Source organism: Trichosurus vulpecula, chromosome 9 (genome assembly GCF_011100635.1).
Source record: "Trichosurus vulpecula isolate mTriVul1 chromosome 9, mTriVul1.pri, whole genome shotgun sequence".
Lineage (NCBI taxonomy): Eukaryota > Metazoa > Chordata > Mammalia > Diprotodontia > Phalangeridae > Trichosurus > Trichosurus vulpecula.
Genome location: NC_050581.1, coordinates 191,226,876 through 191,250,119, shown reverse-complemented (window position 1 = coordinate 191,250,119; position 23,244 = coordinate 191,226,876). Strand labels below are relative to the sequence as shown.

Sequence of the window (23,244 nt, the reverse complement as noted above, 5' to 3'; positions counted from 1 at the left end):
GATGACCTGGGGGGTCTCTTTCAAAATGGAGACTCTGGAAGTCCAGCCAGTCAATCGCAGGGTGAAGCTGCAGCAATGGCAGAAGGTACTCCCAAATGCAAGGGACTGACCTTGCAGGGTATAGCGGGCCAGAACAAGTCATATGGTCAGGAAGGCTGCTGCCTTGAAGGTATTTAGGCAAAATACCTTACTGCGTTTGAATACACATGAGTGAATGGGCAGAGGTATTTTGTGTGTGTGTGTGCAGGCATTTTACCTCTCTAATACTTGTCGATATATATAAAAATGAACGATTCACCACTTTTTAGTGTTCCTGTGGCATATTTACCTTTGTGGGTGTGGGTTCTTACATGAAAGTGTTTAATACGTTACTTGTGTGCTACTTGGATGATGCCTTTATAGATTTTAATGAATATACCATTTAAAATTGTATAGTAGAAAAGCTATGAGATCTGACTCCTCCCTGTCTTCCCTTCCTTATTGCTTCAGTATTACTGATTAAACAAAGTGGATTCGTTATTGCTCGTCAGTCCTTAGTCCCTTCTAAACTACTTTTTCACTCACTGCTAGACTAAAACTCTGCCTGTTGGCTTCCTCCTCCCTCACTCTAATATTGGTTCCTTCATTCCTTTTCCTCCTTCTTCCACCACATATTTGGTGCTGTCCTCGTTTTCCTTTGGCTTTTGTGACTCTGCAGATGTGCGTCTCCTCTCTCTTAGACTTTTCCTTCTTTGTTTCCTTGCCCTTCATTCTCCTTCTGCCTCTTATATGTGAATCTCTCTAGGTTCTTTTTCTCCCTTTATAATCTTATCTCCTCCTGTGAGTTTCATTATCTTCTCTTTGCAAATCACTCTCAGAATCTGTGCTTCACCTCCATTGTGTCTTCCAAGCTCATTCATTCGTGTAACAAGCATTCATTAAGCCCTCGTGTGCAAAGTACTGTACTAAACAGTGGAGGATAGCCAAAATATAGCAAGACAACAATCCTTGTCCTCTTGAGGCTTCTGGTCTAATAGAGGGGTAAGGCCCAAATACAGTTAACCATAGTGCAGAACATTACATGGTAAATATGTTAGTGAGGTACAAAACAAAGTGCAGTGGCAGGCTGAGGGACCAAATTGACTAGCACTGGGCCTGGGGAGGATTAGGGATGGAGGTGGCCTTTGAAAGGAAGGGAGCATTGTTACAGGCATATGAAGCGCAGCAGAATTGGGGGATTCCTTAGGGGATAGGCTTGCCTCATGCATAGAGGGCCTAATGGCCGTGTGAAAAGAAGTCTGGAAGGGCAAATGGTGTCAGCTTATGGAGGGCCTTGAATGCTGCCTGAGACCTTTGAACTTTAACCAAGAGGCAATAGGGAGCAATTGTAGATTTTTGAGCTGAATTGGGGCTAGATCTTTCTGCTTAATAATGATTATTCTGTCAGGGTGATTGATGGATTGGCTGGTGGTTAGAGTGAAGGCAAGAAGACCTGCTAGTAGATCAGGTTTTCGGTGGTTCCTCGAGGCCAGGGATGGCTTTGTGCTTATCTTGGAATCCCCAGTGCCTCCCAAAGTGACTGACTCGAAGGAGAAGTTGACTGAATCATCCTCCCCTGAGCTGGCCCTCTCAGTCCTCCTCTTCTTCACATTCTCTGTTTCTCTCCATGCTGCCATCTTTCCAGCCACAGAGACTTGGAGTCCTCCTTGCTTACTTCTTCTTCCATCCACACAGCCAATTTCCAAGTCTTGTTGTTTCTACCATGAAATATTTGTTTTAATATGTTCTCTCTCGCTGCAACTACCATTTAAAATGTCTATTTCTTTTCTGCTGGTTTCTTAGAATGCCTGGGTAGCTGGGTGTCTTGCTTCCAACTGCTTCTTTTTTTGTTTCATTCTTCAGTTGTTGCAGAGCAGATCTGCACAACCTGCGGGCCCGCACACCTGCCAGAGAATTTTGGGTAGCCCATGGAAATTGTAGAGGACGCAGCTCAAAATCCTTTGGTGGGCCGCAGGTTGTGCAGGCCTGTGATAGAGTATCCTTTCTAGTATAATCCTCTGATCATGTAACTTCTCTGTCTGCAAGCCTTCAATGGGTTTCTTTTGCTTCCTGAATAAACTAGCAACTCCCAGTGCTGGCATTCAAGGCTTTCCATAGTATGGTTCTTTTAAACCTTTTGGCTGAGCTGGACTGTTCTCCATCCCCTGTTTGTGTTTCTTCTTCTCTTGTCTCTGTGCCCTTGCTTATGCTATCCCTAAGCAATCTTTCCCATTCCCTTTCCAATCTCTGTGAGTTGAAATTTCTCTCTCCCTTTAGGTTCTTTGTCCTTTGTGTGAAGCCTTCCTAGACTGAAAATGACTTCTTTCTCCTCCTCAAATTTCTCATGCCTCTTTTCCCTGCACCCTTCTGTCATATTTTCTCACCCTCTTGTATTAATATTTGTATGTATACGTGTCTTCCCCTGATTAGATTTCAGTTTTCTTGAGAGCAGGATCTCGGTGGTCTTAGAGGGCACAGTAGGTGCACAACAATGTTTGTTGAATTGATTAAGAACATTATTCTTAATGAAAATTGAGAACATCTGTGCATCATGCTTTTATGATTTGTTTTTTCATTATGTGTTTTGTTTTCATATTTTTATTTATTGCACTGAATGAAACAGCTTCTAGCTGGGATTTTAGCAGAGCCTGCTTTTCTCTCTGAGTACACTATCTTTGCTTTGGATTCCTCCAAACAACCCAAACCACAGATTGCCTGTGTGGTGAGTCCTGCCACCCCTTTCAGCACTTCCTTTTGGGGAGAAGAAAAGTGTGGTAATAATAGAAGGCGAACCTAACGAATGCTGCTTGTCATTTAGCGCCTCTTTGAGGTGTCTTCAGTTACTGGTTGCTAATCATGCACTAAAGATCAGAGAGTAATAAATAGCTGAATGCTTATGGCTCATGGGCTGTGTGGTGTCTTTTAACATTGAAAAATAACATTGCTTTTATTTTCTAGACTAGAATTCAGTTGTCTTGACCTCTAAATCATCTTCCATATATAATGTTAGTTCATTACCTGAAATTAATATGCACTGCTTGAAATCTATGTGTTTTTGATGTAGATGTTCAAGGATGCTTCCTGAAGTGATCTATGTCTTAAGGAAAAAGTGAAATACTAAGTATGAATTGGTAATGTATCATAGAGTCAGAGAATTTGAAATTTGGGAGGGACTTCAGCAGTCATTCAGTGCAACCCCTCCATAACATCTGGGCCAGGTGATCTTCAGGTTCTTTTTGGAGAACTCTAGGGAGGAGGAGCCCACTACTTCTCAGTATCTAGATTAGATAACACCAGACAACATTGGAATAATTCAGCTCCCCTCTTTGGAAGAGTAGTCACTTTCTGGGTTTAAAATAATATCATAATTCTTAAATTTCTTTTTATTATTGTTTCTGTGTGATGGTTCATTAGCATTTTAAAGTTCATGTTATATTTTTCTCTAGGGAAAGAGGGATTTTCTTTTAGACATTTTCATAATTATCTGGCATATTCTGAAATTTACCAGAAAAGCAAAATTTAGGGAAGATGTTTAATGTTTCTGTTTGATTGGCAGTGACTAAAAACATTTTCTTTGTTTGCTTTTAAAGGGAGAATAGAGAATTGAGCTCTTCTCCATTGAAGAGTGAACAGACAAAAACACTTAGCACTGATGGCTTAAAATCGTGGAATCTTGTTCTAAAGTTGGAGATTTGATATTAATTGCTAGTACTTCTGATACTAGGACATTCCTATACCAATATCACTTTATTCAACCAAGACTTGGTCTAGCACATGGGACCAGCATCCTGATTATTTCCTGATTTGCTTAGAGATGGAGTGGCTTAGAATGAAATTTCTCTTGACTGATTGATAAAGTTCTTTTCACTTGGGGGCATTGCTATAAAACAAAATTTAATATTCATCATTTGTGGAAGGAAGACCAGAGAAATATTACAAACTATTTTAAAGACGAGAACACTCATGCTCATATCCCCCCAGCCCCGCTACAGAGCTTTATTATTTTTAGGCACATCTAGAGACAGTAAACTGTAACTGCTAAACAGAAGTCTTGACCTGCCATAATCAGTAGGTTAGAATTTGTCATGAACTCATTTTAAAATACAAGTGATACTGTTAAGGTGATATGGAAAACATGAAAACTGCTTATTATGGGGACTCAGCCTTACTATCGTGTTGCTTGAATCATTGATTTCTCCAGAAAATTCTTTCCCCACAGAGAACAGAAAGGAGAAGCTTTGGCTTAAGCTTATGTCTGTCTCTAAAGTATTAGAAAATCCAGACAGAGCCAGTTGTGAAATAAAATGGGTTTGGCCCAATTCTTCCTTCTCATCTGCCCAACTCCTGCTAGTGTTCACTGTCTGGCTACCTTTTCTGATTTCGAGAATTAATGGGAAAGCCTCCAACAATTTCTTCCTGTAAAGTCTAAAAAAACTCAAGCACAGACAAAATATATAAATATAGAACTTTGTCTTTATTAGGCAGCAGGGCTTGCAAAATGTTTATAATTTGGAAAAGAACTCTTCTATAAACTTGGGTTTGTAAGATTGTCTATGTACAGAGATCAGTGTACTCATTTATAGATGCTAACCATCAGAACATTTTAGCCAACCAGATTGTATTGTTAATGAGAAAACCAGTAGCAGGTTAGTAAATAGTTGCTCCTTTTCTTCTAATATATTGTTTAAAAAAATGAAAGAGGAAACTGAATTTGTACTTTTTTTTCAAATTTATAATTAGAGTCACAACAGTGATGAAAAATGGTCGACTGCATTCTTCCTTTTTAGCTAGAAACAAACTCACATATAAGATGTATTTGAAAGAGACCTTGCTTAGTGTTATCTGATCCAGGTCCCTCATCTTGCAGGTGAAGTGGCTCACCCAAGGTCAGACAGGTAGCTTGTAATGGAGCCAAGATTCAGACTTGGGTTTTCGTGATCCAGCTTGAAGGGAACAAGCTGTCCTTCGGTTCACATTTGGATGTCATAGGAAGTATTATCATGTGGTTTACAAAGCAGTATTTTGGAAATTCTTTTGTAGGTTTTTTTTTTGTATTTACTGAACAACTGAACATATAATATCATCCTTAGAGATCAAGCAGTCTAATTTTGCTAAGGAAGTTGAGTTTCAGAGAAGATAATGGCCTGAGCAGGGCCATACATGTGCTTGAGAGAAGAATTGGAACGGGGCCCCGACCCCTGATTCCTAATCTTACTGTTGCTATGCTGCATGGTCTGTTTTGATGTCATGCTTTGTATTAAACATAAGATTTCTTTATTTCTTTATTTTTTCATATGAAACATCTCCCTTCAATATTAGTTACATGATCTAATCATGTTAAAAGAAGCCTTTTCTTAATATGACAGATAATTTTCTTTTTTTTGAGTTAAATTACCCACCCAACTTAATTTTAAGAGTCTGAGTATCCAGTGAGTGGGAGATTTACTGGTGTATGAGGCATTTTGAATTCGTGGGGATACATAGTGTAGCATATTAGTGTATGGAAAATGCTACTGTGGCAAATAGGAGTAGGTGTTCCCCATATAATATAGTTGTCTGTTTTGTCTGTCTTTTTTTCGTGGGTAATGGGGTAGGTAGACCAAGGGAAGATATAGATTTATTCATGTGATACTCTCTGCCTTCCAAATTTCTTTACTAGCTACTTTCTGAAGGAGGCATCTGAGTTAAATTCTGTGATGCTTTGTATGGTGCTCAGCCCCTTTTGGCATTCCCCCCGCCCTCCCATCAACCTCTCACAAGTGAGCTCTGGAAAATTATTTGGTAAAATGTTGAAACTTTGCAGTCCACGTTCATTACCCACCATATCCAAGGCCGAGTACCACTGTGCTATGTGGCTTTTGTTTTCATGATCAGTCCTAGTGTGGAGCTTAGGCAAAATTATGTTTAGTTTAAATATACATGTATATGTGTCATATCTAGAATTGGAACACAATGAGCAAAATCAAAATACAGTTTAGTGAAAAAAGTTTTCTTTTTTCATAAGAGAACAAGGTTACATAGTACAAGAAATATAGCTCTTTCATTTAGTAACTGTACCATTTTATATTTGATTTAGACTCAATGCCCAATATTTGAGGTGCTTAAAATTTTTTTTTTTTAAAGATCCCTTTAGACATTTGCCAATATGATGCAATTACTAAAGTCTTATTTGATCTTGAGGCAGATCATTTACTAGTTAAATTTCAGTCATACGAACTATAAAATCTTCTAGACACAGACAAGGCTTTTTTTCATGAGTTAGTGGAAATATTTCACATGCATACAGGTTTTTTTTCCCCGTAAGTAATTTCTATTTCTTGTACGCTGTCAGTTTCAAACTTATTTGCATAAATATTTTTCCTTTTTACTCTCTTTCTGTGTGTGGACTTAACAGCTCAAGGAAAGGTAATTTGGACTATGTATTATGATAGGTAAATGTTGACATTACCAGTATTTTCTGTCGTATGTGTTTATCCTTTATAGTGTTCTATCAAAATGATTTTTTTTTTTTTGCAACTTGAAGTTCTTCTTTTGGGAGAACAGCCTTAATAAAGGGATGAGGATGTCCATTGTGTGATAATGTGAATGTGGAAGTTGCTATACTAATCCCTTTAGTTTTATATAATCTATACTAAGAGCTGAGTTTTCTAGTACTTACCATACTAGCTTTGGCTTGCATGAAAGCATCATAATTAATAATAATTAAAACAATTTCTTTTTTTTTTCACTAAATATGTGTGTTGTGCTGTAGAATTTGGATGTTGTTGCTTTTAACAGGATGGAAATTATTTTTATTCTTTTCCTGTTTTTCTTAGCTTTCCATTTTCCTGTCTTTTTCTAGACTGCATCTAGTTACATGCCTCAGAAACCAGCTGACTGCATTAATGGAAATGAACCAGCTCCTCAGGTTTGTTCCCTTACCCTGCCTTTTGAACAGTATCATGCAGAGGCAGAACACTGTTGGTTTTTTCCAAGGTTGATTTTGTAGAGATAAAAGGTGGTCAGATAATGGACTCCGCATGTACTTTGAGACACATTAGGCTTCTGACGGATAGAAAAGAAAAAGCTCCAATCATCTATGATTATGAGCATCTGCAGTGGTTACCAAGGCTACCAGGAGAGCCAGCAACAGCTCACGTGGAATTGAATGTGAGGTTGGAGGAGGAGGTGGCATCAACATGTTTTCTTGGAGACAGCTATTAGAACAATGGGATTTCTCTTAAAAGACATTTTCAAAAAAGACATTTTAGTGAGGATATATTTTAAAATCAAAGGAAATGATTATTTCTTTTCTTTTGATAAAAAAAAATTAGAAAGTTTACTTTAGCCATTTTCAGCCCATTTCTTTTTGTTCTTTTCTCCCTCTCCTTGCCAGAGGCTGCTCCTCTCTTCTCCAGTATTCTGATTCCTGATGTTTTTTTTTCCAAAAAGGCCTAAGGTTTTTGGCAGTTGTTTTCTTTGGGTGATAACCTACCTAGCCTTGGTTGTTTCGCCCTTCATATGTTCACCCTAATATGGACTTGGGAGGCTAATTGTGAACTGGCTTTTGAGGGGAAGTGTTAGTAAATGTAGAAGAACATTTCTGAGGTATCCATTTACCTGAATTCATTTAGTTGGAGAAGACTGGGTGACCTCACAGTTTGCCTGGCACATAGTAGGTACTTGATATTTAATGATTGATTGTCCTGTGGATAAAGTGACATGATAGAAAAGAACATGAACAATAAGATTCAGAAGATCTTGAATAATAATTAGCCCCAAATGAATACAAGACAGTGCCAACCAGTAATATTGTGCTTGTTTAGAAGAGATTTAGTTTTCCAGAAATCAGCTGTTCCTGAGTACCCCAGATCTCTGTCACAAAGTCTCTACAGTAGACTTGGGTACTTTATTGTTATTGATGGGAAAACCCTTTAGGACCTTACCCAGTGCCTGTGGTATAACAGATAAAATATAATAGATTAAAAGCTACAGATGAGAGTTGAGAAAGCATTTTCCATAGGCAGGCAGAAATAATATTGAGAAGTGATTGTTGACAGATAATCAAGAGATGAAACTGCAAAAATACTCATGAGAAATAGTTTTAAAAGTCCAGTAATCTCATATTTGTGTAAGGGGCAGACGGCCTGCCAGCCTTCAGTCAGCCCTGCCTGTCTGCTCTGAGGGCATCACTGCTGCATCTCCCAGGGTAGTGGTGATGGCTTTGTAGTGCGTTGATCTGCAGTGAGCAGAAAAAGGCTAAATTATGTTCGGTAGCTTTTTGGATAAAACAAAACCAGAAAAACCCAAACTTTTTTATTGATCTCTTTTGTTTTTATATCACCTATATTTCCTAGTACCTTCCTCCTTTCTCCCCTTCCCAGAGAGCCACGCCTTTTTAACAGAGAATAAAAAGGGAAAAAAAGTTCACCCAAGCTAACCACATTGTGTGTGGTTTTTCCTACGCCCTGTAAAGAAGAGGGGGTCAGGATGGCAAGGGGGAGATACTTTGTCATTTCTGCTTTGGGGCCGGTCTTGGTTATTCTGTTGATGTGGTTTTAGTGATTATGTATATTGTATTTCCTGATTCTCTTTGCTTCAGTTTGCATCAGTTCATATCCATTTCTCCATGTTTCCATTTTTCATGTTAATAATTTCTTGTTACACAGGAATACTGCATTACCTGCATGTTCTACAACTTGTTAACCCTTTTACAATTGATAGAGATCTACTTTGTTTGCATTTTTTGCTGTTATTACAGAAGTGCTGTGTGCAGCAGCTTTTAAAGCTGCGGGGAAATGTGGATGAAAAGTTTCCATAAAAATGTTTAAAATAAAGACAAATTACAACAAAAAAGAAGACACTTTGCAGGGCTTCTTAAACTGTGGGTTGCAAATGGAAAAAGTTGACAAAGCCCTACTTTAGGGGATAAGCTCTTTGGGAAAAACTGGACTCCTCAGCGTGGTTGATTCTTTAAGAGGCTCTGATAGTTGAAGTTACTGTTACACATAGAACTTGGAAGAACTCAGATGTTTGAAAATGGCTTGCTTCTGCTGGCTTGTGAATGTCCATATATTAAACTTAATTCAGTCTTTGCAAAGTAGGAGAAAATTACCTGGCGAGAACCAGGGACATTAGAATAAGATGTTGAAGATTTTTCAGGATCGTTATAAAGAAAGTACTTTAAATACGTTAATGCACTGTTCAGTCTTAATTATTATTAACTGGCCTCTACAACTCCAGGATCTTTTCTCTTTGAGTGTAGCAAGTTAGTTGCCCAGGCTGCAAATTGTAATTTTTATATTAAGTCTAAAACACCAAGTTAAAAGCAGAAAATTGTTAAAGTTTCTTTCTTTTACCAGTTAGCTTCAGTGGAATGGTTACATTTGCTTTTCATCCAGATAAAAAACTTGATGTGGATACACAGTGCTCCTTTCCCCCGGCAAGAGAAATGTTTTCATTTGCCGTCTTTCTTCTTTTGGACTAATGGGAAGACCTGTATTCTAGTGCTACTGGTATCTGCTGTTTCAGATCTACACTCTGTGATCTCCAGTGAGCCTGTTGGCCACTTAGTGAGGATGTGGTAGAGGGGAATACCTGTTCAGGTAGGAGTTGGCTGGGCGAACCTGTCTGTGTCACCTTTCTGTGCAGCTGCTGCAGAGGCTGAGGCCAGAATGCTGTCCAGTGATTCTTTTCCACTGGGCTCTCAGAGTGAGTTTGTAGTGTGTATTCTACAATGATTCTTAAAAGAACTTATTTGTCCTGTTCTTGTGTCACATTTTTATGGATAAAGTGGCCAGTTGCTTAATTTAGACTTTTTATGTTCTTTTTTTTTGGGGGGGGGGGTGGTGGTAAAAGCAACCTAACTCCCAAACTTAGCATTTAGGACAGTATGGATTTGTCATTCTGCCCGTAGAGGCTGTTCAGAAATGACCACTAGGTTTGAGTGGACCTTCTTCTGGTAGGTTATTCACAATGATAGTTAAACACCCAGTACTTAGAGGATTCCAGAAAGCTTGGCCAGAGCTGTCCTTGCACCTCTATGAGATGACAACTTTGAGCACTGTTATCTGTACTTTACTGATGAAGGAACAAAGGCTCAGAGAGGGTCAGGATTAGGGGTGGGCTTGAACCTGGCTTCCTCATGCCTCATCCAGTCCTCTCTCTGCTTGGCCTCGATGTTTGTTTTATTGTCATACCCAGTGAGCTCATCGCTGCTGCTTTCTGAACCAGGAATGCGTGGTAGGCAGACTGTGGGCTCTTGTCAGTGCTTCAAACCCTTCTGTGCATTCCTGATGGCGATGCCATGTGTGTTCACTGCTTTTCATGGTTAGGCTTGGAAATTTGTGGTACACTGACCTGGCGCTGATCCATTTTTAAGGAATTTCTTACTCTTCCTCCCTGACTTGTTCCATTCCATTATTCAGTCTCTACAATCCATTCATAAAAGCTTTATTTTAAAAATTTTATCTTCAGCAAATCTCTTTGTTTTCCTGTCATACTTGACTTCAGCCTCTGCTGAGCTCTTCCCTCAAGATTTCTGTGAGATTTCACAAGTGATGCTGTTGTAGCACTAAGAATGAATTTCTAGGTAATCATCTTGATTAAATATAGCTGTGTGCCCCAGTGGCTAGAGGCCTAGGCCTACGGAAAGAAGACTTATCTTTCTGAGCTCAAATCTTGCCTCAGACATTTACTAGCTGGGTGACCCTGGTCAAGCCATTTCACCCTGTTTGCCTCTGTTTCCTCATCTGTAAAATGAGTTGGAGAAGGAAGTGGCAAACCACTCTAGTAGCTTTGCAAGAAAACCCCAAAGGGGGTCATGCAGAGTCAGACTCGACTGAAATGATAAAAAAGCAACAGTAAGTCAAACACAGAGTTCTGTGACCTTTTTTGGGGGAAAATACCTAAAACTTGTTAGAGAAGTTGGGAGGATGATATTCTTTCATTACTTCTCCATTGTTAGGTTTATTCCAGTTAATTTTTATTATATCTAAGACATTTTATCTGTGTTAAATTCCTGGACTGTTGGCTTCAGTTTATAATTACAGCCCCATAGACAGCACAGTGAAGTGGGGAGGAAGCATTGGCCACAACGATGGATCAGCTCAGTTGCCTCCAACTTAGGACGTGTTTTATGCTTTACAAAGCCCTTTCATACACATCTAGGCTTGCTGCAGTAACTGTGAGGTGGGCAGGGTAGCTTCTCCCCTCCCCACCTCTCTCTTTTTGGTTGAGAGATGAGGAAGCCAAAGCTCCTGGAAGTCCAGTGATTTGCTTAAGGTCCCAAAGCTAGTAAGTGGTAGAGTCAGAACTCACACTTGGGTCTTTTGACTTGGAGTTCCGTGTTCTTTCTACTACTTGTAACATGGCTGCCTCACATTGTTTGGTAATAGTATGTTTTATAAAGTATTAAGAACGTGAGTTCTAGAGTTGACAGTGTTACAACTGAATAAAAGTGGACGTGTACATATGAAAATGTTTTATTTTGGCCCTGCAGTTGGGTGAGACGCAGTCTTTTGCACAGAAGCTCCAGCTCCGGGTTCCATCAATGGAGTCTTTATTTCGAAGTCCAATCAAGGAATCTTTGTTCCGTTCTTCTTCAAAAGAATCTCTGGTACGAAGTTCCTCTAGAGAATCCCTGAATCGCCTTGATCTTGACTCGTCCACGACGTTGGATCCCCCATCTGACGTTGAAAGCGAGGCTGAGGAGGCTGTGGGAAATGCGGACAGCCTCAGTAAAGAGCAGCTCTGTCAGCGGCTACGGAGGATGGAGCGAAGCTTAAATAGCTACAGAGGCAAATACTCAGAGGTACCGGTCACAGCAGTGGTTTCAGTTATGCTGATTTTCATTGTAGAGACTTCCTTCTTGAGGATGTGACTTTAGTTTTTGTTTTGGTGTTTCCAGCTCTGAGCAAAATACTTTGTCTATAGTAGGTGCTTAATAAGCATGTGTCGTTTGATCCTGTTTCATATTCCTATGGCACACTAGGTATCTATCCCCTTTCGTGGCAGTGGAACATAAACCAGAGCCCTAGGTGAACTTGGAAAGTTGGTCAAGTTTCTTTTCATCTTCCCCCACTTTGCTTTCTGCCACTTAGAAGCCTGTTCCCTAGGGACTCTGCTTGTGTCCTGCTTCCCATTGTGGCATCCCACCCAGAGCTGCTCTCCCTTAGGTACCTCATACTCCAAAATGACATCTTTTTTCTCCCTGTTCCCTTGCCCCAATCAAAACTCCAGTTTTTATAGCTCTCAATTAAGGTTGTATTTTTAAAAAACCTGTTGAAACACATTCTGTTAGTTAAATACAATAGAGACATACCATTTCTGGTGTATAAGATAACTTAGCCTCTCATCTTCTTTACTGACCACTTATCCCATATGAGCCACCTAGCCATAATCTCTCTTCTTTCCTTTATCTTCAGTTTGTCATACCTACCTAAACAAAGAGCCCATTTCTGGGGACCTTCCATGTAGAAGCTTTTCAGATACAGTCAGGTAACTTGAAGGGGCAGAGGAGCCTCTTAGTCCTCATTACGATGGGATGTTCATTTCCTAGAATTAGGGAGCTCACTGAAACCCCTCTCCTCTCTCTTTTCTTGTTCCTCTGGATTCTCAAGAGCAAAATAGTGATAGCATAAAGAGGTATGGGGTTCATCTTTCTCATGGCTACCATTTATTTTCCAAAGAAAGAGTTGCTTTCCTGTCTTTCAGATGCAGGGAAGGGAAGGAAGGTATTGGCTCTAGGCACATTTACAGAGGCCCTGGAAATTCATCTGTATTGACTTCCTACATCCCTTTCTTTATTCCTTTCCTCCCTCTTGGCATGTTCCTCGGACTCTCCTGCCATCTAGTGGAGATTTTATAAAGCAAAGACTGGAAATTTTCCTAAAACCCTGCCAAGAGAAATTGGAATCTGTTTCTTCAAGCCTCAGTTTGCCTCTTCAGAGACTTCTCCTACCCCTGGATAAAAGCCAGATGACCATCTGATAAATACTTTGCCTCCTCTGTCATCCCCACTCTATCATTTATTTTCAATCTTTCCCTGTCTGCTGCCTCATTTCCTACTGCCTACATGCCCATGCTGAAAAGACTCCCACTTAATCCTTCCATTTCCACTCTCATCCTTGGATCTCTTCTGCTCATTGTGGCTCAAATTCTAGAAAAGGCTGTCTATACTTGGTGCCTCCACCTGATCTCCTCACAGTCTCTTCTTAACCAGCCCCTTACAATTTGGCTTCTCATCTTTACGTTTCACTAACTAACGATTTCTTAATTCCCAGATTCAGTGACCTCTTTTTAATCTTCATTGTACTTGACACCTCTCTTCTCTCTGGATTTTCTCGACACCTCTCTCTCCTGGTTCTCCTCCCATCTCTCTGTCCTCTACGACTTTGTCTCCTTTGCTGGATCCTTCTCCAGATCATCCCCTCTCACTGTAGGAGTCTCTCAGGGTTCTCTCCTGGGCCCTATTTTCTTCTCACTCTAGACTGTTTCACTTGGTAAGCTTATCAGCTCTCTTGGATTTAATTACCGTTACTATGCCGATGATTCTCAAGTCTTCCTTTCCTGCCTCAACTTCTCTGCTGGCCTCCAATCTCACATCTCCAACTTGCCTTTCAGAAGTCTCAACCTGGATGTCCAGTAGACATCTTCAGCTCAATATGCCCAAAATGGAACACAGACACAGACAGAGACACACACGTGTGCGTGTGTACGCATGCATGCTCTTCCCCCTACCCCCCCAACACCCTGCCTTTGTGGAGGGCATCACTGTTCTCCCAGGCCCTGAGGCTTACAACCTAGGAGTCATCTTGGACTGCTTCCTCCCTTTCACCCTCCTTAGATCCAATCTGTGGCCAAGACCCTCCATTTCACTTACACAATGTCTCTTGTCCATTTCAGCTTTGCAGCATCTCTTGAATATGCCCCTATTCTCTCCTCTGACACTGCCCCCACCCTGGTATAGGCCCTCATGGCCTCACCTCTCATCTGGATGATTGCTGTTGCTGCTGGTCAGTTTGCCTTCCTTGAGTCTCTCCTCAATTCAGTTTGATAACATCACAACTCCCAAAGGGCCCTCCCCATCCCCTACCCCCTTTACTTAATAAATGCCAGTGGCTCCTTATTGCTTCCAGGATCAAATATACAATCCTTTGTTTAACTTTCAAAACCCTTCATGACCTACTCACTCCCTCCTCCTTTTCCAGTCTTCTTAACACCTTCCTCCCTGCCACATACTCTTCAGTTCAGTGACACTGGCCTCCTGGATGTTCTAAGAACAAGACACTCTGACTCTGAGTTCTGGGCATTTTCTCTGCTCTCCCTCCTCCTTTTTGCCTGCAGGCTTCCCTGAAGTCCCAGTGAACAGCCCACGTAATATAGGAAGCCTTTCCCAACTCCTCTCAATTCGATTGCCTTCCCTCTGTTAATGATTTCCTCTTTATCTTGTATTAGCTTGTGGTTGTATGTTTGTTTCCTGTCTCTTCCATTAGATGGAAAACTCCTTGAGGGCTGGCTGGGACTGTCTTTTTCCTCTTTTTTTTCTATTTGTTGCTTAGCACAGTGCCTGGTACATGGTAAGTGCTTATTACATGTTTAATGTTTGATTGAAATGGAATATGGTTTTCAAATCTTATTTGCAAGTCCTAATTCCTAGGTTTTTCGTAGAATCTTGGTCATAGATCATAGAACTGAAAAAGGACATCAGGAGCTCACTTGACATAGCCCCATTCTGCGGACAGATCAGATCTTAACCCTACTTGATAAGTGATCTTTTTAGAGATGAAAGAACTTGCCCCTGTGTGCAGTGATTCCCCTGTCTTGGTTTCAGGGTCTCTACTGTTCAGCTTAATTAGTGTTTGACAGCATTGCTTGGGTCTGTTAGAAACAAACTTTCTTTAATGTATAGACCACTTTTGATCAACCTAGAACTTTGAAAATGTTTTAGGAAAGCTAGTATTCTTTAAGAAAAGTTTATTTATTGCCAGGTAAGTGATTGTTTCTTTGCATATTTCAGCTCGTTACTGCCTATCAGACTGTACAGAGAGAAAAGAAGAAGCTACAGGTAAGTTATTTCTTAGCTATAATGCAGTCATAGAATTAGTTTTATAGTTGACATATTGTGCCTAGAGATAACCTGGGGATTTTCTAATTTTTATATACATAAACTCCCAACAAAGCTGAAATTTCCCTCACTTTTCTAAGACAGGTTTTGTTGGTTAAAATACCAAAGCCAAAGGCTCATAGTTCAAACACCTAAATTGAAGAGTTGGAGACAGTGGGTTTGGGCTTCACTTCCTGGGGGATTCTGTAATTCACCGACCTGAATGCAATTTGAGGCCTGAGGAATGTCGCTCTGTATATAGCTCATATAATGTCAGGAAAGGGTAGAAAATCGTCATCATCCATTGCGTATGTTTTATGCCACACAGCAGCTCTGAGGGAATATTTAGTCTACACAGAGATTTACCTTTGATATTTGTGGAGTGGACACACTAGTTGTCCTAGGTACTAAGTGTCCCAGGTGCAGTTATGGCCTACTCTTCATTTATATCCTCTCTGCATTATAGGACCTGTTCCCCTGAGGTTTCTGCTTGCGAAACTGACCTTTGTGTGCAGCAGTGCTTCTGATAGCTATGATAAGATCAGCAGGGCCGGTGTGGTTTGACACGTGTTCCACTTTCCCTGCCAGGCCTGGGAGAAGATGTTCAGTGCAACTTAATCCTAGGGAGACCTAGTCTAGTTCAAAAGTGAATAAGCTGCTGATTTTGGATGCTATTAGGAAGTTTGGATTTGTTCTATAAAGTAAAAGAAGTTTAACTTTAGCAGAATTTTTTTTTTAGCTAAAAGAGATTTATATGAACTGGTTATAAGTCTTTGGCTGGTTATGTAGTGATAGGTAGGGATGGCCAGTAGTGCCCATGGGCTGCATTAATATCCATGTCATTTCAGGAAGTAGAGAGGAAAGCCTTCATCCAGCACAAGAGTTTTGGGGGGACCCCCTCCCACTGGGGGTGGGGAAGAGAATTTATAGGAGGACACAGAGGAGTAGCGCAGGGTCATAAGGTCATCTGTCCATGATGGACACAGGCTGGAAATTGGAAACAGGTTCATATAGGTTATTTACTTTATCCAAAGTCATTGTGGGCAGCAGGATTTCTAATCCCTCTGGCTCCAGCTCCAGAGCTCTTTCCCCTGTGCTGTACTCTGGTCCATGAGGAGGCAAATGATGGGTTACAATCTATACTGTTGGAGGGAATATGTACATTTAGAGATCACAGATCCATAGAATCTGTGCTATTTAAATAGACATTTTCCTGAAAAAGTTGTTTGTTAAATGCATTTTGGAAAAATACTTTTCTCATTTATGTGAATTACCATTTTATGTATACATCTAAGGCTCATGTCAGCTGACCAAGGCATCCTTTTTTCCTCCAGCCTGAACTAGTCACTATTATTCTGATGTCATCTGTCCTGAAAATGTTTTGGTTTAAGCAACCAAGAGTACATTTTTTGACAGGAAGCAAAATTGGTTGTGTTTGCAATATTTTCCCTAAAAATGCATTTTAAATTGTTTTTAAAATTAGTGGGAAAATAGGATTCAGTTTTATAACTATATTAGAAATGCAGTGATTTCATTAATTGTGAGAAAAATTAAGTCTTTTTTCAGAAAAGTTCTTGAGAGTAATCATGTATTTTCCTAATATTGCTTCCCGTTTGCAGCATATTCATTTTTATTTCACATGCAGTCTTTGACTTTTTTATTTGAATAAAAATGTAGAATCAAAAGTTTTGTGCATTTATAAATTGTACATTTATAAATTCACTTCAATATATTTAACTGGTAAAATAAGTCACAAGACATCAGAGGTGGGTTGTACTGTGTCATAGTGGAAGAAGAGACTTAGTTTGGAGTTTGCTTTAGTGTGAAACTGATTTTCACAATGATCACATCTTGACTTTTGTTGTTTTGTCTCCACAGCTATTTAGGGAGTAGTCAAAATTACCTTTTGGGTTGAGTTGTTTTGCATTGACATATTATGCCAATTTTTGAACCAACTATTTTTTTTAAGGGTCTTTTGAGCCAGAGTCAAGATAAAGCCCTTAGGAGAATTGGAGAACTGCGAGAGGTGAGTTTAGTAACTTTAATATTTTGAAAAGAATAATTAAAATAACCATAATATCAGGTCAGAACGAATGTTAGTGCTCAGGTGGTTTTATATGCATATTCCTTAACTCTTCTGAAAAATAGCTACCCTAGGCCAAGGCTTCTTACACTTTTTCCGCTTGCAACCCCTTCAGGATTTCTCAGACTGTGAGTCATGACCATCACAGCATACAAGTTAAAAAGTGCTGCTGGCCTAGGCCACAGAACATTTATTGGGACCTATTTTTTCCTCTTAAAAAAAAAAACAGTGCCAGATTCTCCAAGAAAATTCAGTGTTATAAAACTGAATAGATAATAGTAATAGCTTACTCTGATAAGTTCTTTATGGTTTGTGATGTACCTAGCTTCAAATAACTCCGAAGATAGGCAGTACAAACATTATCCTTTTATAAGTGAGAAATTGAGGGTCAGATTGATTAGGTGATTTATTTATTATATCCCCAGCTAAGTAAGGGCTTGTTATTAGTTTGTTTTTGAAAAAACATATTTTTATTTATTTCATTAAATTCCAATTAACATGTAAAAAATTTTTTCAGCAATCATTTTTAAAAATTTTGAGCTCCAAATTCTCTCCCTTCCTCCTGCCCCTCCCTCTCCTTGAGAAGGCAAGCAATTTGACATCGATTGTGCATGTAAAGTCACACAAAACATATTTCCATGTTAGCCATATTTCAAAAGAAAATACAGACAAAAATAAAGCAAGGAAGATAAAGGAAAACAAGTCTGCTTCGATCTGCATTCAGAGGTCATCAGTTCTCTCTCTGGAGGCAGAGAGCATTTTTCATCATGGGTCCTTTGGAATTGTCTTGATCAGAGCAGCTAAGTCTTTCACAGTTGATCATCTTGACAGTATCGCTGTTACTGCGTACAGTGTTCCCTTGGTTCTATTCACTTCACATCAGTTCATATGAGTCTTTGCAGGTTTTTCTGAAACCATCCTGCTTATCATTTCTTATAGCACAATAGTATTTCATCTCAATCATATACCACAACTTGTTCAGCTGTTCTCAGATGCTGAACTGTTAGAATAGCCAATTTCTTTTCCATAGATGAGATCGAAGGTCACTTGAATTGTCTTATTCTCTAAAGGACCTTTGAGACTAGTGGTGGCCCAAAGCTGGTTTGTACCTTCCTTGTTTCTCTGTAGTAGATCTTTTAGGTCTATTCTGGTCTAGTCTCGCAAACTCCAGGACTGGGCATACACTAGATTGGCCTTTGGGCATGAAGGGAGAGAGATCCATTTAGGTTTGGCTGGGTTTATATCAGGCGCCATATATATATGTCTTTCCCCTTAGAGGAATAACAACAGTGTGCTGGTCTTTGTAAAGAGGGCACCAGAGAATACTTTGTCAGTTTGATAGGTGCTTTGGGCTGTTTTTAAGGGGTGGGATTTTAAGTGAACTCTTCACACGTCTTGCCTAATGTTCTTTTTTTTAAAAAATTTTATTTTATACTCAAGGGCCAGAACAGAAATACATAATAGAGAAAAGAAACAAAACATATCATAAACTTAAATATTGAAACTTAAATACAAAGTAAGAAAGAAAAAAAGCCATGTCATGTGCATAGCAGGATGTGAGAGATTCAAAATATATGACAAATAAATTTTCATTTCAAGAAAGCCTGTATGATAAATAATACACGTTGTGTTGAGAATTGTCCGTCTTTTCTTTGCTTCCTTGTGAGTTTTCTTTTGTTCTTTGCTGTGTACTTTTTTAATTTATTCTTTTTTTCCCTCCTCCCTCTTCCCCCCAGGCAGCTACAATAAAGTTTAGGTATGTTTCTCTATAGCTATAGATATCTACATGCACATATACATATGTACATACTTATATAGACATATACTTTCTACTTCTGATCTTTGTTTTTATGTTTGTGCATATCTCTTGTTTCCTATCCCTCCTGACTCCTCTACTTTATTTCTACCGACTACCTTGCCCTCCTATTATTTGCCTGCCCCCCCCCCCCCCCAAGGATCCCTCCCCTAGCCTCCCAATCCCATAGGTCTAAACACCCTTCTATATCCTCCTTTTACCTATTCCCTCATTCTCCCCTCTAAAAATCCCTCCCTTGTCCTCTCCCCCCTCCCTGTGCCCCTGCCATTTTATTTCTTCTAAATTTAGAAGACTTTTATACTCTTCTAAGTTTATATGTATTATTCCCTCTTAAATCCATTCCCGATGAAAGTAGGTTACCAGAACTACCAGCCCTCCTCCCCCATCTAATTCCTCTGTATCCATTCTTCCTCTTGTACTTCATTTGTAGAAAATAATTACTTTTTTTTAGCTGTTTCAAAATAGTTTTACTTTTTAAGTTCATATCATGGTCAGGTTTACCCCAGTCTTTCTTATGAGCTCACCAATCTTAAACATTTTACATACATAAAAAGTAAACAGCCTGTCCTTATGAATCCCTTATAATCAGTCTTTGGTATATACCTTCTATTTCTCTTGGTTCTCGTATGTTGAATCTTCTATTAAGTTCAGGATTTTTTTTTTAACAAAGTCTTGAAAGTCTGAGAGTTTATCAAATGTCCATTTTTTTCTTTCAGGATCACACTTTGCAGGGTGTGATGTTTTCAGCTGGAGCCCCAGGTCTTTTGCTCTCCAGTCTGTTGTGTTCCAAGGCCTGCAGTCCTTTCATGTCTCTGCTGCTAGGTCTTGTGTAACTCTAATTGTGGCACCATCATATTTAAATTGTTTCAATCTTGATGCCTTTAATATTTTGTCCTTGAGCTGGGGGTTCTGGAATTTGACTGTGATATTCCTAGGAGTTTTCCTCACAGGATCTCTTTTAAGTGGTGTGCGATGGATTTTCTCTATTTCTACTTCCCTGCCTTGTTCTGATGTTTCAGGACAGTTTTCTGTAATTATTTCTTGTGTTATTTTATCAAGATTCTGTTTTTGATCATGACTTTCAGTTACTCTGATTATTTTTATATTTTCTCATGATCTATTCTCCTAATCTGTTGTTTTTCTTAGAAGATGTTTCACTTTCTCTTCTATTTTTTCATTATTCAAATTTTAATTATTTCTTGACCTCTTATAATTTCACTGGCTTCACTTTGCCCAATTCTAATTTTCAAGGTGTCATTTTCCTCCTTAAGATAATGGATCTCTTTTTCTAATTGGTTGACCCTGATGTTCTTTTTGACAAAAGACATGAATCTATAAGATTGCTGGTTAGTATTAAGAGTGCAGTTTGTGTCCATGGTACAGGGTGAAACTAATTGACCCATCTAGAGACTGAAGGTCATCAGTATCACACTTTATAGCAGTCATTTACATTTTCTTCATTCAGCACCTTTACTGTTGAAGTGTATGTTTCCTGCTTGTTATTTTTTTTTATCTTAGAATCATGTGCTCTATTGTAGTACATTCAGGAATTCAGGATTTGTTTTATTTTGGAATAAATACATTTCTAGGAAGGTAGAAACAACCAGAAGTTACAGTAATGTAGATCATTAAAAGAATTACTAATATCTTTATACTAGAATAGTTTTTAGGGAATAACGGGAATATACATAATTATGCATGTTTTTAAAGAAGACTTCAAAATGATAGTATCATAGACTGTAATTCTGCAGATAACTTTAGAAATTGTCAATTACAACACTTACATCCCAATTGGATAAACTTCTCACTTGCAGTTTTGCTTACAAGGAAAAATGTTTCCATTGTTTTGAATCGAGTTTATAAGTGATCCCACCATGGAACAGGTTTGATTATTCTGCATGATAGTACAGAAACATGCTCCATAGAATCATGGTAGTAATGTCACTTTTTACTCTCAGAACTCCCCTTTCCCAAGGAACCCACATTCTTTTGAAATTGATACAGAAGTGACACATGCTCGTCTCCCCAAGAAGGTTGTCGTAGTCCTGGAATAGAACCAAGATAGCCAAACCTTAGCACTACCGGTGTACTTCAAAAGGCCCCCCAATAACTGCTCATAGATCCTTTTTCTTTTTAACTTTATTCAGGTAGTGAATTTATTTCCTTCTTATCATACCTTGTCCCCCCACCATTTCCATTTGTTTGAGCACTGCTTCTACTCTGTATAATTCCATACATACTTAAAGGAAGCAAAGGATGGAGTTAGACTTTTGAAAACTGTTTGCACAAAACATTCTTGATATGGACGACATTTATCTGATGTCGTAGGGAAAGTTCTTAGTACAAAGGGCAGCCAGATAGCAACTGTTCCAGGAATAAGAAGGAAAATTTGAACAAAGACATTCAAGATATTTCTTCCACAGGCAGAGTTTCCCTAGTCTCCTGATGAGACTTTCAGAAGCAATTCTCTATGAAGTTGATGACCACTCTGCTTCAAAAAATGTGTGCCTACATTTTTATTTGATATTTTCTATAGAACTGGGTCCTTGGGAGTCTAGTCCTACCTTTTCCTTTTTGAAAGACTCTTGACCTTTTGTATGGTTTTGAATCTTTTCCATTCTGGTTTGGTTTTTGTTCATTTTTTCCCCCTTTTTGCTGCATTATCACCTTTTCATTTTCTCATCTTCAGAGTTATCATCATCGTCTTAAATTTTCATCCTCACTTTTACCTTTTTTCTGTAGAACCTTCCTATAAACTCCAGGAACAGATCATTTGCCAGACATATTTAAGAGTTTCATATCATCTTCCTTTTCATTATCGGATTCTTCACCTTCCTCTAGTGCTTTTAGGTGCTGACTGCTAATACGTGTAGGCTCAAATCACACTTTTCAACCATCAACTCCTGGCATAAAAGCCACCTAGAGAAGCTGTATGGCTGCTCAGACATTTTCAGAGATGCCACTGTGACTATAATTGGTTTTTCTTCATAGTTAATTGCTTCTACTTCAACAATATGCACTTTATCCTTTGCACCAGATCCTAAACTCACAATTCTCAATGATATCTGGTCATCATTTTTGTTATCTGCCTTAAAATGGCAATTATTATCTGCTTTTTATTCACATTTGAAAAGGAAGCTCTGAGGACAGAGGGGGCTCTTGCCCATTTCCATTAAGGCCTGCATTTGGGCAGTGATACTGAGGAGAGCAGAGCACAGAGAAAGTGAGATGCGGTCAATGGTGGCTAGGCTCTGGCCCCTGTGGGAGGCTCTATTTAGGATGGGAACCACTGGAGTTCGAGTACAGGAGTAATATGGTCCATCCTGTGCTTCAGGATAATCACTAGACAGCTGAATGGAGAATGGACTGGAGTGGGGCAGCAGGCAACTGTAGTTGTCTAGTGGTGAGGGTGGTGGCATTCTCAGAGTGGAGAATGAGGCATATTGGAGATGTTGCAGAGGTAAAAGCTGTAGGACTTGGCATCATTTTAGAGATGACGAGTGAGAGATAGTGAGGAATTAAGGACAACACTTAGTTTGTGAACTTGGGGGCCTGGGAGGATGGTGTTGCCCTCTATTGCAATAGGCAACTTAGAAATGGGGGCAGAATTTATGGGAAAAGATAATAAGTTTTGTTATTGATATATCGAGTTTAAATGTCTATTGGACATCTAGTTCGGCATGTCTAGCAGGCAGTTAAATATAAAAGACTGGAAATCAACAGAGAAGTTAGGGATGCATAAAAAGACTTGAGAACCCAGCTTGGAAATGATAATTGAATTCATGGGTGCTGTTCAGATCACTGAGTAAAGCAGTATAGAAGGAGAAGAGAGATAAAGACAGAGTCTCATGGGACACCTGTATTTAGTGGGTGTGACCTGGTGGATGATCCATTTAAGGAGACAGAGAAGGAGCAGTCAGAGAGGTGGGGAGGAGAATCAGGAGAGAATAGTTTCCTGAAAACCTAAAGAAAAAGAGTGTCAGGGAGGAGAGAGTGATTGATGGTGTCTGTGATTTTAGAGAGGTAAAGGAGAATGAGGATTGTGAAAAGTCCATGGATTTGGCAATAAGAATATCATTAGTTATTTTGGAGAGTGCAGTTTCGGTGGGATGAGGAAGGTGGAAGCTGGTTTGTAGGGAATTAAGAGAGTAAGAAGGAAGCCAAGGCAGCTATTATAGACAGACTTCTCAAAGAGATTATGGCAGAAGAGATGTAGTGCTGTAGTTAGGAGGAATGGAGGGA

General features: G+C 39.3%; 1 protein-coding gene across 5 annotated transcripts in view; it reads left to right on the top strand.

Annotated features, from left to right (window-relative positions):
* GOLGA4 (golgin A4) overlaps positions 1-23,244 on the top strand; it is a 102,989-nt gene that overhangs the window by 14,167 nt on the left and 65,578 nt on the right. For 3 of the 5 annotated variants that reach the window (XM_036739022.1, XM_036739021.1, XM_036739023.1), the window contains exons 3-7: positions 2,642-2,740; positions 6,860-6,925; positions 11,498-11,809; positions 15,017-15,064; positions 17,073-17,129. In XM_036739022.1, coding sequence (XP_036594917.1) covers positions 2,642-2,740; positions 6,860-6,925; positions 11,498-11,809; positions 15,017-15,064; positions 17,073-17,129 — 582 coding nt within the window. The remainder of the gene's footprint in view (positions 1-2,641; positions 2,741-6,859; positions 6,926-11,497; positions 11,810-15,016; positions 15,065-17,072; positions 17,130-23,244) is intronic. The other 2 variants (XM_036739024.1, XM_036739026.1) reach the window with 2 other exon arrangements.